Genomic DNA, 17,350 nt, shown 5'->3' on the forward strand with positions numbered 1-17,350 from the left:
CCAACGTTTATTTATTTTTGGGACAGAGAGAGACAGAGCATGAACGGGGGAGGGGCAGAGAGAGAGGGAGACACAGAATCGGAAACAGGCTCCAGGCTCTGAGCCATCAGCCCAGAGCCTGACGGCCTGACGCGGGGCTCGAACTCACAGACCGCGAGATCGTGACCTGGCTGAAGTCGGACGCTTAACCGACTGCGCCACCCAGGCGCCCCAAGGTGCTCATTTTTTAAAAGGATACCTGCATCTAACAACAGATGGTCAATGAAGGTTTGCTGCATTACAATTAAATGTTTATTAGCATAAACGTATCGGATCACTGGAGCTTGGTTTTCCTATGAAAGCATCCGTGATGTGCTAGATAGCCAATGATAATTACTCTTAAGTGCTTTTCATTTTTGTTGATGAGAAAAAGGTAGGCAATCCATTGGTGACATAATAAAACTGGTGTTCTGTTCCCCAGTAAAGGAGCATCACAATGTAAACTTGGTTTTTCTAAGCTTTCTCCAGTAACAACTTCTTGTACTACTGCTTCCTTGTGTATTTTGAAAGCGAAAGGTTTAACATGTTTAAATCACAGACACCTGATTTTACCTGGGCCACAGTAAGGAATGTGTCACAAAAGCACAATGTCCAGTTGAATCCAGTGAGTTGTCACTGGTTTTAAAAAAATCATTTAGGCATATCCAGTGTGTGATAACCTTAGTTTTTCACTTCAAATAGAGAATTTTCCCATCTAGAAAATTCAGTTTCTAAGTCGATTTCACTGAAAAGCCTTAGTAATATACATCACAGTATCTGAATAATCATGCAACTGTTTCTAGGAAGGTGCATTATTTTAAGTATTTTTTTTAAATGTTTATACACTTTTTGAGAGACCGAGTGCAAGCAGGGCAGGGGCAGAGAGAAATGGAGACAAAGAATCCAAAGCAGGCTCCAGGCTCCGAGCTGTCCGCACAGGAGCCCGACACGGGGCTCGAACTCACGGACCGCGAGATCCTGACCTGAGCCGCAGTCACTCAACCGACTGAGACACCCAGGTGACCCGACCTTTGCATTATTTTATACTCCCATTTCATCGGGCAAGATTCTGGTTTCCAAAAGAAAAAGCCAAAAGGCAGGGTGAGGTATCAGTGGGTGGTTACCTTGGACTTGAAGAGTCCTCGGCAGTAGTGCCAAACCTGAGTGGTCTTGCCGCTATAGGGAGAAACGCACACAGATGTTGCCCTTGTGTCAGCGACGTTGCCGGTGACGGTCAGGTACTCGTCCTGGGCCCGGTTCCTTATTCTGATGTACACTGCAGGCTAGCACAGGGGAGAGACCGCCAATTAGGAAAAAACATTATGAACCTGGCAATCAAGCCTTCCACAGGACAGCAGCTTAGAAGGCAGGCGGTGACAGAATTCAGCTTGCTATGCACTTGCGCCCTTCCTCCCTTGAGTCAGTATGTTTAAGTTACTATTTTTCTACTGACAGACCTCAGGTCACTGAACACTTTTCTCAACACGGCCCTTTTGGAAAAGTGAAAGGTAATAGTTTCATTCATTAAAATGCCACATGGCAAGGGGCAGTGAAGCATGCCGGACTTGCTCAGTTTCATTCAGGAACCAGGGTGTGCCATCTGTGCTGGGAGAGCAAGGGGAAGAGGAGGAGGGCGAGATACTGCACACCTGCAAGGCTCTAACAACAACTTAGCGAACACTGCAATAATGAGACCCGCTGTTTGAGCTACTGTTAAGTGCCAAACGCCTGCTGTGAAAGTCTTGAAAAACCCAGGTAGCTGAGGGCCTGAGCAGCTGTGGTAGTGTGTTTAATTTATACGTTGTGGACCTTTACACTTCAAGAGAAGAGACTATGTATGTTTAATCACTATGTGGGTATTCAAGAACTTCATCCCCTGGGCCTGGAATACATACACAAAGTTTTCAAATACAATATTAAATCTAGGACTTGCCTCTAAGGATAATAGTTAATATTTATTGAGAGCTTAGTATATGTCAAACAGCGTGCTAAAATAAATGCTTTCTGGGCTACTGTATTATCTGTCCAAGTCAATAACCAGAAGAACCCTTTAAGAAAGTACAATTATGAGCCAAATTTACAAAGTTAACACAGATGTGCAGAAGCCAGGTTGGCCTTCACCAAAACTGTCCTCCTTAACCATGATGCTCTAAGGTTTGCTTACGTGTACTAATTATCCTCAGACACAGAGAACAAGAGAAGGTGGTGGTGTGAATTAAGTCAGAGGAGGAAGGGACACAGCATAGGATGGAAACGCCCCAGAAACCATTTTTTCAGCCATAGGCCTCCTGTCTTAATGAAATAAAATACAAGACACTCCACATCCCCACCTTGGGTCATATGCTGGCACCCTAATCAGAATTCTGCTAGATAATAACAAACCATCTATTTAATAAGGAAGCACTAGGTAAGTGCTAGGTAAATGCAATAATGTATCATGGTAAGCCCGCCATATTCTACTCTTTTGAAACTCAGATCAACTGAAAGCCAGCTGAATTTTGGTATATTGCTGCCACATTCGGCCTTTCTAAGGAAATAAACATTCTGAGTACTTAGGCAAATAGAAGGACACATTTGTATCTGGCCATTTAAAGCCGGTAAAAAAGACCTCTACTAGCAAAATGTTTTCAATGCTTCAGAGCACTACCACATTCATACTGACACAGTAATGAATGAGCTTAAATACCTGTGATTGATAATAAGTTTATAGGAGGGATATAATTCTCTAAGTCTCCCACTGCCAATTTTTAATTCTTGAGGCTTCAGTACAGCTTTATTAGTTTCTTTACTTTGCACACAGAAAACAGGCCTGAGGTGTGACCTTCACAGAGGACACAATTCCAATTATGTTAGGACCAAACATTACAGTTTTAATCAATTAACTCAAGCAAAGTACTAATTACTCTTATTACACACTTGTAGTCTGACTCTTCTGTAATTACACTTTAAAATAGTGATGTGCATTATAAGTGCCTTAGTGACTTCCTAATTCCCAAACTCAAAGAGGATCGCATTTTAATTATTCCTGAATTTCCATACAAGAAGATGAATTACAGCAGTACCCAGAGCCTCACCAAAACGGAAATGACCCATAATAATACTGTTTTAGAAACCCAGAATTCCTTCGCTGGGTTCTAAAGCTGTGGCCTAAATAAAGACAAAATAATCTATAAAAATATTCTTAAAATTGATTATTAAACCAGAATGGGAATCAGGTCCTAAAGCACAACACAATAACAACACAGTGTTAACTGTCAAAAAACTTTTATGTGAAATTAGAGGCTGCTGTTCTAGCTATCCTTGATCTCGGGACCCTGAACAATCACAGAGACCTACTCCAGTAAGGAGCTACGTTTCACAAGTGAGAGGATAGTCTTAGCGTCTAGGTTGGCCTCTAAAGTTCCTAACAACATAGGATTAAGCATTATTATATAGTTGGGAAAAGCTAAACTGAATTCCCACTTCTGCCTTGCTTTTTCCTATGGTTTTCAGTAGGATTACCCACCATCTCATGTGACCGGAGTGAGGAATAAGCCAGATGTGAAGGTCATGAAATCCTGTACCACCAACTCTTTGCCAGGAAAAGCCTGCTCACGTTTAGTGTCACTCAGAAGAGCATCTCTAATTCTCTCAAGGGACACTGATGAAGGAACTTTCAAAATAAATGTGTTCCCACAGTAATGTAAGCCAGATGTCGTGTCAGGCTCTTTACATACATGTTCTTATTTAATCCTCACAACAATACTGAGAGGTGAGCAAGGGGATCGCTGTTTCATGAGAGGAATCTGAGGTGCCAGGAAGTGAAGTGACTCACCCAAAGTCACACTGCTTACAAGTGGCAGAGCCAGGATTTGAACCAACAGAACCAGAGAGTGGTGGGAATGGGCACAGTGTGGATGTGTGTGTGGTGGGGGGCAGGGGCAGCAAGACCACTTACTGGCTGCCATATGTCCAACCTGAACATCAGAGCCTCAGCACTTCTATCCACTATGCCACCCTCAGCTCAGTGCCTGGAATGTATGGTGCCACTCTGTAAATGTTGATCTTATTTTGGACGAAGTTAAGCGTGTGGCTGCTCAACACAAATTTTAGAAAATAAATCTGGTTCTGACAGTTGGAGGACTTTTGCTAATTTGCTTTACCTCTCTGACCTTTATTTTCCCATCTGGAAAATGGGAATAACAACTCCTACCTTAAAGGGCTGTTGTTGGAATCAAGTGAGAAGTCTTTCAAATTAGAAGTCAAATGGCATATCCACTGACGATCGCGCCTGATCACCTGGCTTGGCTTTCCCACCTTCTGTGAAACCTCCCATGGCTCCACACATGCTGATATTTCCTTTCTGTGACCCAGAAGCTTTTGAACGGAAGATCGGCAAGCAGTAGGTGTGTAAGATCCATCCTGAGTTTTATTAAGTAGGGGAAAACATCCAAGTACTCAGAAAGTAAAACTAGGGCAGTCTCCGACTTCATTGTTTCGTTTGCTTTCCACAGACCTGATGATATTTATTTTTTCCATGAAAGGTCAACAAGGTCAGTAAGATTGTGGACTTAAACCTAAAACCCAACATTGACCTTAGACACAATTTAATGAATTGGTTAACATCTACATGATTTCTCATCCTAATTTGATCCCCTTGTAACATAAATGTCAAACTAAATGGTCAATATTTCAGATGCTGTGGTTCATGACATTTGTACTAGAAAAATCAAGCTATTTTGGATCTTATGGGTTTTTTCTCTTCTCCTTACCTGCTTCATAGGACGGAGGGAACCAATTGTTTTCCATCCACTGAATGCTGTCCAATTTGGGATCTCATTAGGCTCGAGTAGGATTTGTCTTCCTAAGAAATTGGATCCTTCATAAGCTATCCATCTATATAAAAGCAGGAAAAAAACAGAATACTTAAAAACAAAAAGCAATCTCTTATCAAAAACACCTTCTTGTGTACCAGGTTCATTCTTTAAAACTTCTGGGTTTGTAGATTTTCAAAGGAAAAATGTATAACTGTTTTTTAACAGAAAGGATAGGAGGGACTGGGAGGAAGCCCACTGCACTGGGGCTCAGAAGATTTGCATTCCAGTTAGGATTCTGGTTTCCTTACTTCTAAAACAAGGTTCCCTCCGGGTCTAAAATTCTGTGTGTCTTTGATAATGCTGTCTTTTTTTTTTTTTTTTTTTTGGTAACAGTTTAACATTCAAAGACAGACCACAGCCTTTCCCTGTTACCAGTTACAAAATACTAGGTTTACTCTCCCATGCGTAGGCTCATCGCCGGGTGTCCTTCAGGGTCTCTCTAGGTGGTTCCAGGGAACTCCCAGGCACACCTCCTTCTATAACTTCTCCAAGGTCACCAAGGACAACTGAAAATTATCTACAGAAATCCACTCTCTTGCTTTAAGGCCCAGCTCTGTTGCAAAGCCTGCTCACTGCTCTTGAGGCCTCCAACTGGGGCCAAGTTAAAGCATGTAGAAGCGTTCAGGGCCTTGAGGGGAGTCTCAAGACTTAAGTGGCCACATTCATTCTTTTACTGACTGGCATGTGAATAGTTGTAACTGAGATAGGATGGCCAACAAACTGAAATCATCATCTGGTCCTTTATGGAAAAAGTTTGGTGAGCTCTGATTTAGCTCCACAGCTAAGGGTTATAATAAACTGGGATTGCCAAGAAGATCTGAAATTCTCAGGATTCAACATCACCACAAACAGTGCGTTCAGAAAGTTAAGTGTGGAAGATGAGGTGGCTATCTTGCCTGGTTCAGACAAAGCACTCTGCTTGCTTCCCACAATCAAGATCAGGCTTGGCCTGATTTTTCATGGAGAGAAGAATAGGATATTTGGCCTTCCCTCTGCCCCTTCTTGCGTACACGAATCTAAACTATGGAGAGGCTCATCTACCTCTCCAGCTGTGCAGACTTTTTAAATAGGCAGGGAAGTTTCAGTTATAAGGCAAGACTTTAGTAAACTACACCGCACCATACATTAATCTTACTGGATTCCATAGCTAAAAAGCGTTAAAGCTTGACAAATTGGAGATATGGGATAATACGGGGATTAAACAAAACAAAATATGTCAACAGGGCAGCTGGCTGTGCATTAAGTCCTATTCTGAGCCATCTGCAGCCTAGGAAAACCTTCAGAAAGCATTCTCTATTCCTTACTCTGTGTACTGATTTTCTCTTAGAGAATCCAGAACAGGCAGAGTAGGTGGATAATAAGCGAAAGAGAAGAAATAATGTCAAGGTAAAATAGTACCAGTTTTCTACAAAAGAGTGAAATAAGAAATGGTAAGAAATTACAACAGGTGAGTCAATAATTATCAGTTCCACTTAGGACAGTAAAGAAAAGTGTAAAAATGCTGTGAAAGTCGTATTATCACTAGGATGTAGAATTCAAAAGACTTAGTTAAGTGGTAAATAAGATACTAGTATCTAGTATGGGAATTATTATGCTTAGAGAGAGTAAGTCAATTTATGGTTAAGAAACACCAATGTCAAATGCTCTGAAGAAGAAAAATTAAACTGCTATACAGGTGACTATTCAAACTTCATTTATTATAATAGTTGACTTAATTTTCAAATCAATTTATATTCTTGGCTTTCTCTTCTGTTATCCCCAGACACTTAAATAATCAGAGTTGATTATCATACAATTTAAAAGTCATAAGAAATAAAAACAATCATCTTTATATAAATCATCAAGAGCTATGTGCGGTCTTTTAGTTCACTTTTGGTACCAAAACAGCAACAGTGCAGGAGGCAGGGCAGGCTCTTGTGCCACTCTCCAGATAGGTCCTGAGAAGCAGATCTCTCAGGAAGTCTTAGGGCCTCAACCTCTGGGACTCTCACTGCCAGGCCTCTTACCATTTTTGTTCTAAATAAATATGCAAGTTCATACCTAATTTATGTATCTGTCATTTTTCATTCCTTTTCTTAAAGCAGTCTCCCGGATTGTATAAGTGCAGGCCCCACACAACCTGGATCCACCCTGACAACCTGAATGGACAGCAACACTGGTGGGTGGGCTAGATTCACCAGAACCCTCAGCATGAAAAGAAGTACCCTGGAGCAAAAGGCTCTAGAACAAACAGGACGTCAAATCAAAATACAACAACACACTTCCAGTGTGAGAAATAGTCGGTTATCTTAGGCAGGCAGTGGTCTCAACCAGTTAAGGTCACCTGGTCCACCTACTCTAAGACACATGCTATCAACACACGGCAGCCCATCTCTCCCAAAGGGCTCTTCTCCCAGACTGCCGCATGTTACTATATACTGGACCTAATCCATGGCCTAATCTTATATGTAAACAGATACTACTCTTGTTACGTTGAGAAAGAAAAGGAGTAATAGCATCTCCAGACCAGACAACAATAGCAGTGGAGAGATAAAAAGCAACTGTGCTTGGGTGGCCGCATGGCTCAGCTGGTTGAGCATCCGACTCTCCTTGATTTCAGCTCAGGTCAGGATCTCACAGTCGTGAGTTCGAGCCCCACATCAGGCTCTGCACTGACAGTATGAAGCCTGCTTGGAATTCTCCTTCCCCTCCCCGTACCCCCCCCCCCCCCGCCCCCGTCTGTCCCCTGCTGGCACTTGCTCACTTTCAAAATAAATGAACATTAAAAAAAACAAAAAAAAAAAAAGCAACTGTGCAGCTCTCTCCTAAAACAGTAAGTGAACCAGGCCATACCTTTGTCCCATACTTACAGTCCACTTTTTACCCATACAGACTGGGTGTAAAAGTGCAGGTCCTTGTTCAGAACAGAGTTCACAGCCTCTTCTAGATGTAACTCTCTTCCCTCACAGTGTTCCAGAGCAAAAAGGCTAATGGAGGGTTCTTCAAAAACCTAACAGCAAAAAAGAGAAAGCATCACCATACAGGGTGGCCAATCTCCAGTGACCTCCCAGTCACAACACAGGGTACCCTGGATCCACCGTATTCTTGAATGCATACAGTTTACTGCTCTACCCTCTAATGATGTTATAGTCAAAACTGCACAGGTGAGACTAAATTCGACTCATAATTTTTGTTCACGTTTTAATAAATTAAAATTGGGAGTTTTAGAACAGCAATCTCAGTCTCATAATGGAAATGGACACTTGGTTCCAATTAAGGTCTGGCTGTGCTATAATATGGACATTTTGGTCTTGCCAGCACTTTCAGCTGGTAACAGGATGAACATGGAATGGAACGGCACCATTTCCCCAGAAAGCCACAGGAGCAGTCACTGAGAATCCAACACATGATGGCTCCAGGCTCTTAAACTCATTTCAAGGAGGAAGAAAAAGGCATTCTTTTTCTTTTTTTGAGAGAGAAAGAGAATGAGGAGAGGGGCAGAGGGAGAGAGAATCTCAAGCAGGTTCCATGCTTAGCATGGAGCCCAACATGGGGCTCTCAATCCTATGACTGTAAGATCATGACCTGACCTAAAATCAAGAGTCAGATGCTCAAGCAACTGGGCCACCCAGGCACCCCAGAAAAAGGCATTTTTAATTGAACAACAACCAAAAGCCAAAATGCACAGGGGCAGGAGTGATTTCTACATTCAAAGTAAGTATTCCCCAACTCCTTGTGTCAGAGAAGAACAGAACCAACTTTGCTCTTTTTCACTCATTGGTATATGCAAGACAGCATGCTAGAAGACTTCTCAGGGATGAGAAGACAAAGCAAGGCACCATCCTTGTGTCTGGGTCATTACTAACTAGTAACTAAAATTGGAGAATTGCACAGGTATTGAAATGTAATCCAGGGTAGAAAAGAATATGCTCTGTGAAAGTTCTCAGAATATAGAAGACTTGATGCTTTTTTTTAGCAGAAAGGAGCAAGGATCAAGGAAGCTTCACAAAGGTGGATGTCATGGTATGTGAGCTCAGTCTTCAAGGATGCGATGATTTGGACAGGCCCAGAGAATGGAGGGAAGGCACTCTATACGAAGGAAGGGAGACAGATATGCATGGAACATGTTAAGGGAATAGCAAATAGATCCATATAACTAGAGTCCAAAAGGAAACAGTGTCAAGTACCCCCACTGTTTGCTAGGGGGTATTGAATTGTCTGCTTCTCCTTGTCACTAACAGGGCAGAGACAGATTTACTGCCAATGGGGAGTCCTTGAAGGCTTCTGGACAGGGGCCTAGGAAAGTATCTGTAATTGGTACATGAGAAACAGAGCACTAGCAGCAGGGAATGTGGATGTTCAAAGAACAGTAAATAAACAACTGACTTTGCGTAAGAGCAAGATGAATTATGAAAGCATTATTCTTTGCAGCAGTGTTTGGAATAACAAAGGATACAGATGACTTAAATATCCATCAAAAGGAGACTGGCTAAATAAGTTATGGTACATTCATAGAGAAATACAGCTGTAAAAAAGAATAAGGAGATCTTTATGAAAGATCTCTAAGATATATTCCTTAGAGGTAAATACAGTGAACAGTAGTGTGGAATAGCATATTTCTTCTGCTTCCACTTGTGCATTAAAGGGAAAACTTATGCACATGCCCACAAATAATGTGCACGTGTACACATGAACAATTTTCTTTAAAGAAAGAAAGAAAGAAAAGAAAAGAAAGAAACTACTCCATGACTATCTAGCAGGAGAATAGGATCTGAAAGATGAAAGTGGGACCTGAGGTTTTGACTACATGCCTTTCGTACTTTTTGATTTTTGAAGCTTAGAAATATATTATTTATTCAAAAATTTAACTTTTTAAAATGTTTATTTATTTTTGAGAGAGACAGAGTGTGAGTGGGGAAGGGGCAGAGAGAGAGAGAGAGAGAGAGAGAGACAGAATCTGAATCAGGCTCTAGGCTCTGAGCCGTCAGCAGAGCCCAATGCGGGGCTTGAACTCGTGAATCATAAGATCGCAACCTGAGCTGAAGTCAGACACTTAACCAACTGAGACACCCAGGTGCCCTTCAAAAATTTAAATCGGTGATTATTATGCACATTTTCCATGTATGTGTATTTTTTTCTTTTTTTAAATTTATTTGAGGCAGGGCACACAAGCAGGGGAGGGGCAGAGAGAGGGGGAGAGGCAGACAGAGAGAATCCCAAGGAGGCTCTGCACTATCCGCTCAGAGCCTGATGTGGGGCTCAAAGTCACAAACCATGAGATCATGAATTGAGCCAAAACTGAGATGCTTAACTGAGACACCCAGGTAGCCCTGTGTTTTTCTTTAAATGGACTTTGGGAAATATATCAGACAACATGAGTGAAGAAAACAGAAATGGAAAGTAGATGGGAAAAATACTCCAGTCCCAAGAAAGAGCCAGACCCTAAAGTGTGTGTGTGTGTGTGTGTGTGTGTGTGTGTGTGTGTGTGTGTGTGTGTGTTGGGGGCGGAGCAGGGCGGGGGGGGGGGGGCGATGGTGGAAGGTTAGGACTAGTTAACAAGGGATGGCCAGAAAATCTATCACAGTGCTAAAACAGACATAGGGCTAACAAACGGAATGAGTAAATACAGAAGACAACATGCAAAGATGTGGCTGGGGGCACCGTGGTATAACTTATCATACAAGGAAATTTGGAGGGAAATGTAAGCTAAGAACTTCTATTTAGAACTGGGTGTTTTTAATGTTCAGACAGACAGGACAGACAGGGTAATCTTAACAGAAATGTCCACCGAAGACTGGACTTTTGGATCTGTGCTTCAGGGAAACAAATCCCATGCAGGCATGAAGAGCGTGGGAGCTCCCAGGATCTGGGTGACACCAGAGATGGGTAGGGGTGAGGAAAGGGAAAAGAGGACAGAACTGGGCAGACATGCAAAGGAGGCTGTGGAGGCGGTGGAGTAAATGTACTATGAAAGCACAGCTAAAAAGAAAACACCAAGGAAATAAAGGAGAAAGGAAAGGCGAAGGAAGAGTCATCCATAGTACCAAATACGTTTGCAATGTGGAGGAAGAGGGTGGCTGTGGCAATGCTGCTGGGGTCTGGGCAATCAGGAGGCAGCTAGAAACCTGTAAGAGAACTCTGAGCGGTGTGCAAGACACGAGGGGTGGAATCTAGGTCATAGGGACTGAGGAATGAGTGGTGAGAAATTGTAGACAGGGTGCATGGGATTGCACACTTTAGAGAATGTTGGTGAAGAGAAGGAGGAAAATGGACTGGTGGCCCATAAGAATGTTTGTGGGCACAGTGGCGTAGGATAGAAAAAGCTCAACAATGTAAGACGAGAGGGATGGTTCTAAGGAAGAAGCGAGATGTCCAGTCCATTGTTTCCCATCAGTACAGAACCTCTGACTAGGAATCAGTCCATGAAGGGAAATATCACTTTGAAAAGATGAACTATACTTCCTCTGAAATACAAGGAAAGACAGAAAAAGAATGCCAAAGAAATTTCCAGGTAAATGTGTGAGTTTCTCTTTACATTATGTGGCAAAGGTTACCTGATGAGGGAAGAAGGTATGAAGTACTATCCAACAGCACTTTCTGCAGTGACAGAAATGCTGCTTATCTGTACTTATCAGCCACATGTGGTCACTGATCATTTGAAATTCGGCTTGTGTAACCAAGGGACTGAATTTGTTTTAATTAAGTAAATGTTAAATATAAATATGATGTTATAAATCTAATGTAAATAAATAAGAAACAATGACGTGGCTAGTGTATGGTAATGGAGAGTACAGATTTAGGGATTAGAGGATACTGTAAAAGAACGTCACAATCACTGTGTGCAGTGAGACAGTAAGGCAAGCCTTAAAGGGCTGTCCAGGAGCACTGATTTTCCTTCAGTAAACACCACAAACTGGGTCAGGAATAGGGCTTCATCTCTAGTCAGTGAGTGACCACAGGTAAGATTCGGCACCTCTTCTGCTATCTGCAAAATAAAAACTGGAAGCATCCCAACAGCTTATGGAAGAAATGTCCTTACAGGAGTCCAGAGCAGCAGGTAAAAATAGCAGATTCTAAATTACCCACTAAAACTGGTGGCTGAAGATGGATAATCAAAATCCACAGATAAGCCCCTGCCTTTACTGTTGGACTTTCTCCAACATCTTCACCCTTAAGCTTTTAAAAAAGCATTTAGCTTACCTCTTCATACATCTTCTGGTTGAGTTACTAACTAGTAAGGAAGGGCAGCCAGGCAAGGAGCCCAGACAGGTCTCACAGTCAATTGTTAGCAACATTCTCCCCAGTGAAGAGCCTGCTGGGGTAGAATGGCAGATGCCTCTATTAAAGGCATTTAAGGCTGACATAATGTAACTGTTTTAAACCCAAGAGGGAAAAAAATTAAAAGCTTACTAGGAGAATGCAATTTAAATGCTAAGCATTATTCTAAGAAAAATAGGACCTGTGTACATTTTTCTTCCTCTTTTGTAAAACGCAAAGACATTTTTAAAAAGATGGCCATTATCCCTCAAACTGAATCAAATTCACTCCCGAATAGCAATTCTGAATCTAGAAATTTGTCTTTGGGAAACAATGTAAAATGCGGTGCAGGGGATCACAAAAGATGGTTTTAAAATGATGATGCAGGAAGACAGAGAACAAAATTGTAAAGGATGATAGAGACAGTATTTTTTTTAATGTTTATTTATTTTTGAGAGAGGGAGAAACAGAGTGTGAGCAGGGGAGGGGCAGAGAGAGAAGGAGACACAGAATCTGAACCAGGCTCCAGGCTCTGAGCTGTCACACAAAGCCCGACATGGGGCTTGAACTCATGAGCTGTGAGATCATGACCTGAGCCAAAGTCAGCCGCCCAACTGACTGAGCCACCCAGGCACCGAGACAGTATGTTTTATGAGTTTACATAAATCAGTAAAAACAACCTGCTGCTGCACTAACAGCAATGGGCTATCACCAAGTGGTCCCATTGACTAGACTTCTCATTTGAGAACATCTATTATCTCTACGCTTACAGTTATCCACCCTCTAGAGGTCTGATCTATATTTAAACTTGATTTTTCTCTATTTAAGTTGTTTAAATTTAAATGGTTTTAATTTTTAAATGTACTTAAATTTATAGATGCATTTGATTTATACGTGTACTTAAAGGTTAGGAACATCAACATAAGTGCTAATGTGGAAACAACAGTGGAAGGTGGTAGATAGTTAATCATTCAGAAAAAAGAATGAAGAACTACTTTAAAATCCTATTTTTCGGATACATTTTCCAGACATGAAAACAGGAATATAAACTATTAATAGTCTTCAAAACTGCAGATGACAGAATAATCTGAACTTTCCAAGGACAACAGAAAACACCAGAATTTAGCTACAATTTGAGCTCTACAAATGTCTTGGCCTCAGTCCATGTTAACTTAGAAGACAGTCAACCATTTTGGGCCAAAGGCTCTTCTTAGGGGTCAATAGTAATGGGACATTCCTGCTGAGTTAAGTCTAAGGCAAAAATCAGACAGTTTCTAAAAGGAGAACATAAGAAAGAAAAAGAATACTTGAACAAATTGTATGAAAGAACTTTTAAGAAGAAAAAAACCCTCCACCTCATCCCATCAACTAAACCACATTTTAAGTGACAAGACTAGTAATAATTAATATATACAGCACTTTCATATGCACCAGACATTATATGTAAATATATCCATCCACAACTCCTTATCCATTGTTCAGCACACAAAAACCTTAGTCTAAGTCCCCCCCCCCTTTTTTTTCTTAACTCAATTGGCAGCAAAATCTGACCTGAATAAGTAGAGGGCTACTTATAGTATTTCTCCAATATGTGTAGCCATAAATATATTTGCTACAGTAATAGGAATGTGTTTAATTATGGGGTGCTACTTAGAACGCTTTTGCAGTGTTTCCTTAAGTGCTATGTATGAACCATATCACTGTTTAAAATGGGAAAAATATCCCAAATCCCAAAATATATTCAGATTAGTGGATTGTGAATTTATTTACTTATTTAATCCACACAACTTCCCTTTGATGTGGGGGCTATTTTTAACCCCACTTTACAGATGAAGAATCAAGGCACAGGTCACACGCAGTAAGTGTAAGAGTTGGCATTTGAGTCTACAAAGTATGACCCCAGAGGCTGTGTTCTTAACCCCTACACTGTGGCTCTAACATATTCGAAATGCCAGTAGTTTTAATGGCAAATGTCTGGAGCACTTGACTCCCAACTTGGTCAGTTGGGCAACGTATATGATCCCTATTCTTACCTGTCTCTCTGGCTTCAAAAGTGTTGTCTGCCACCTGAATTTGAAGTTCTGAGATCCTAGTGAGAGTATTCTGCTACAGGGACTACATTTTTATAAACATATCTTCAATATAATGGATAAAATTTTTAAATCTAAGAAATTTTTGACTTAGAAAAAAACTACAGACCTTTACTTTAGCAACTGTAGAGTTCTTTGAGTTTCAAATCACCATGTATATGGAAGAGGTGTTGACAATACCTCAGGGTTATATTAATTGATTAGACTCTAAATATAACATATGCTTTTCAAAATATTCAGCAATCAGCCATGAGAACAGCCATATCCATATAGCCTGACAACATCAATTCATCTCAATCTTTGCCAAATGAACAATGCCTAGCTAAAACAGGAAATACAAGTAAGATGAATTAAAGGAAAGTAACCATAATGCATACCTCTAAAACCATTCCATTCCAGAGCAATACCAAACAGTGTGTTGGCAAAAAGTTATGTAAAATGATACAAATTTAAATAAGGCTCATAAATGTCTAATATGACTCTAATCTGGAATCTTTTAAGTTTGGCATATTAAAAACAAAAATATATAAATACCTTCAACCTACCACGCTAATGGTAGTCTTCATGTTGCTTAGTGAATATTAATTATGGTCTATGAGCTCAATTAGTGAGTGCTTATGAGCTAAGGGCTGTACATGCAGTAGCTTGTTTAAACCTCACACTTTATTAGATGAGAAAGTTGAGGCTTAGGGTAGTCAGAAACATGTCCAGGGCCACTCAGCTAACAAGTAAGGGTCTGTTGGGCTCCCAGACTTCACCAGTGAACTATAATCCTCCTCAGAAAACTGCTTTCATTTGGTTTAGAGAATCAGTTTCATTCTAGATCTACCTTTCTAATTGGTTTCCCCTCTCCACTTTTTAAGAAAATTATTTGCCCCTATTTAAAAGAAGCTAAACATTAAAAAATAATATATAGATGGACTATGTACCCATCATCCAAAAGTAATAAATTTTATTATATTTGTACTGAATTTTATAAATACATTAACAGGTACAGCTGAATTTGAACCTCTTCTCTCTAAAGGTAATCACTATGCTGAAGATGTGAGTCCTTCCAGCTCGTATTTTTATAGTTTACTAATGGTTATGCATCCTTTGTTTTTATTTTTTATTTTTTTAATGTTTATTTATTTTGAGAGAGAGAAAGGGAGAGTGTGTGCACACAAGTGGGGGAGGGGCAGAGAGAGAGAGGGAGAGAGAGAATCCCAATCTTGACAGTGCAGAGCCCAATGTTGGGCTTGAACTCACGGACCTGGAGATCACAACTTGAGCAGAAACCAAGAGTCGGACATTCAACTTACTGAGCCACCCAGGTACCCCTGCATCTTTTGTTTTTAAATTTCACTTACAGTATCTTACCGTAATACCCTTTAGTAATACATGGAACTCACTTTCATTTATTGTACCGTCTTATATTTCCTCACATGGATGTGCTGTGGCTCCTTTTCATCCATCAATAAACTGCAACAAACATCCTTATTCAACTGCCCTGCCTACAGAACCACCTCATGTAACTGACACTGTTTCCAAAAACTGTGTATGAATAATCCCACTTCTCTGCCACCAAACCAAACCATTCAAATGTTTCTATTTAAAGTAAGGCAATATTACCTAGTTATTACTTTATTTTGCATTTACTTGATCACTAGTGAAGTTTAATATTTTTTGCATATCCTTTAGCCATTTTTCTCTCTTCTATGAACTATTCACATCCTCCTGCTAAGTTTTGAAATACGTTTTTCTTTTTTTCTCAATTGATTTGAGAGTTCTTTTTATATTCTGTACACTAAACCTTTGCAGGTTTTATAAGGGCTGCAAATATGCCCTCCTAAGTCTGTGGCTTGTTGCGGTAGGCTGAATAATGTTCCCTCACCTCCACACTTCTCACCCCCACCCAACCCCCAAAATGTCCACATCCTAATCCCTAAAACCTGTGAATATGTTACCTGACATGGTAAACGGGACTTTGTAGATGTGACTAACAGTTAAAAAACTTGAGGCGGGGATATTAGTCTGGATTATCCACAGAGGCCTAATATAGTCACAAGGGTCCTTATCAGAGGGAGGCAGGAGGGTCAGAGATACAGGACAGAGAGAAGTTGGGGGTGATGCACTTTGAAGACAGACAACGGCCATGAGTCAAGGAATGCTGAGGAGGTTGAGAAGCTGGAAAAGGTAAGGAAACCGATTCTCCCCTTAGCATCTTCCAGAAGGAATGCGGTCTTGCCAGCACCATATTTTTTATCAGGCTAAGACCATTTTAGACCTTCTGACCTCTAGAACTGTAATATGGTTTGTTGTTTTAAGTCACTAAGTTTGTGGTAATTTGTTATAGCAGCAATAGGAAATGAATACACTTGCCTTTTCCCTTTCTCTTACTGACATGTACATTTTGTTTTAAATCCATTCTACTCCAATACTATTAGGCTAGTTTCCATATTTTCTTGTAAGTTTTAAAGTTTGTTTTTCACATTTAGGTTGCCACAATCCATCTGGAACTTATTTCTGCGTTTGGAGTAAAGCAAGATTCTAACTCTATCTTTTTCCATGTAAAGAGCCAATTGTCCCAACACCAATCTATTTAATAGTTCATAATAGCCCCACTGTAACCTATTTCAGTCACCTTCCAATTCCATTATTTATGTAGGTCAGTTTCTATGCTATCCTATTCCCCAGTTCTGTATTCTTCCCTTGCACCAATACCCATTGTCTTTATTACTATTGCTGTATAATGCAATATATATTTGGCAGGACAAGTGACCCTGTCTGTTGTTCTTAGTAAGAAAATTATCTTGGCTATTTTGGATCCCTATCTTTTCCAAATTTAGGATAATAAGCTTGTCATGTTTTACCATCTCACCCTAAAAAGGCACTATCCTAGAAAGTCAAGATTCTGTAAGCATCTTGCCTGAAGTTGTAATAATTTGGAGAGGACCACAACTTCACAATATTGAGTCATTTCAATCTATAAAAGATTATTATCTCTTCATCTTTTATGCCCTTTGATAAAGTTTTTATTATTTTCTCCATAAATGACTTACTTGCCTTGTGGTTTGACTTATTCTTAAGTATCCTATAGTTTCATTGGCATTTACCTTGTATCCAGAAACTTCTTAAAACTTCATATTAACTCTAATAATTTGACAACTT

The 17,350-nt window shown here is 40.4% G+C and overlaps 1 protein-coding gene across 4 annotated transcripts in view; it reads right to left on the reverse strand.

Moving 5' to 3' along the window:
- CRYBG3 (crystallin beta-gamma domain containing 3) overlaps positions 1-17,350 on the reverse strand; it is a 131,823-nt gene that overhangs the window by 2,737 nt on the left and 111,736 nt on the right. For all 4 annotated transcript variants that reach the window (XM_086675656.1, XM_086675660.1, XM_086675657.1 and 1 more), the window contains 3 exons: positions 7,724-7,863; positions 4,770-4,893; positions 1,143-1,301 (listed from right to left, as the gene is read on the reverse strand). In XM_086675656.1, coding sequence (XP_086531782.1) covers positions 1,143-1,301; positions 4,770-4,893; positions 7,724-7,863 — 423 coding nt within the window. The remainder of the gene's footprint in view (positions 1-1,142; positions 1,302-4,769; positions 4,894-7,723; positions 7,864-17,350) is intronic.

This window comes from Puma concolor, chromosome C2 (genome assembly GCF_028749965.1).
Source record: "Puma concolor isolate L17-30 chromosome C2, mPumCon1.1.hap2, whole genome shotgun sequence".
In the NCBI taxonomy this organism is placed as follows: domain Eukaryota; kingdom Metazoa; phylum Chordata; class Mammalia; order Carnivora; family Felidae; genus Puma; species Puma concolor.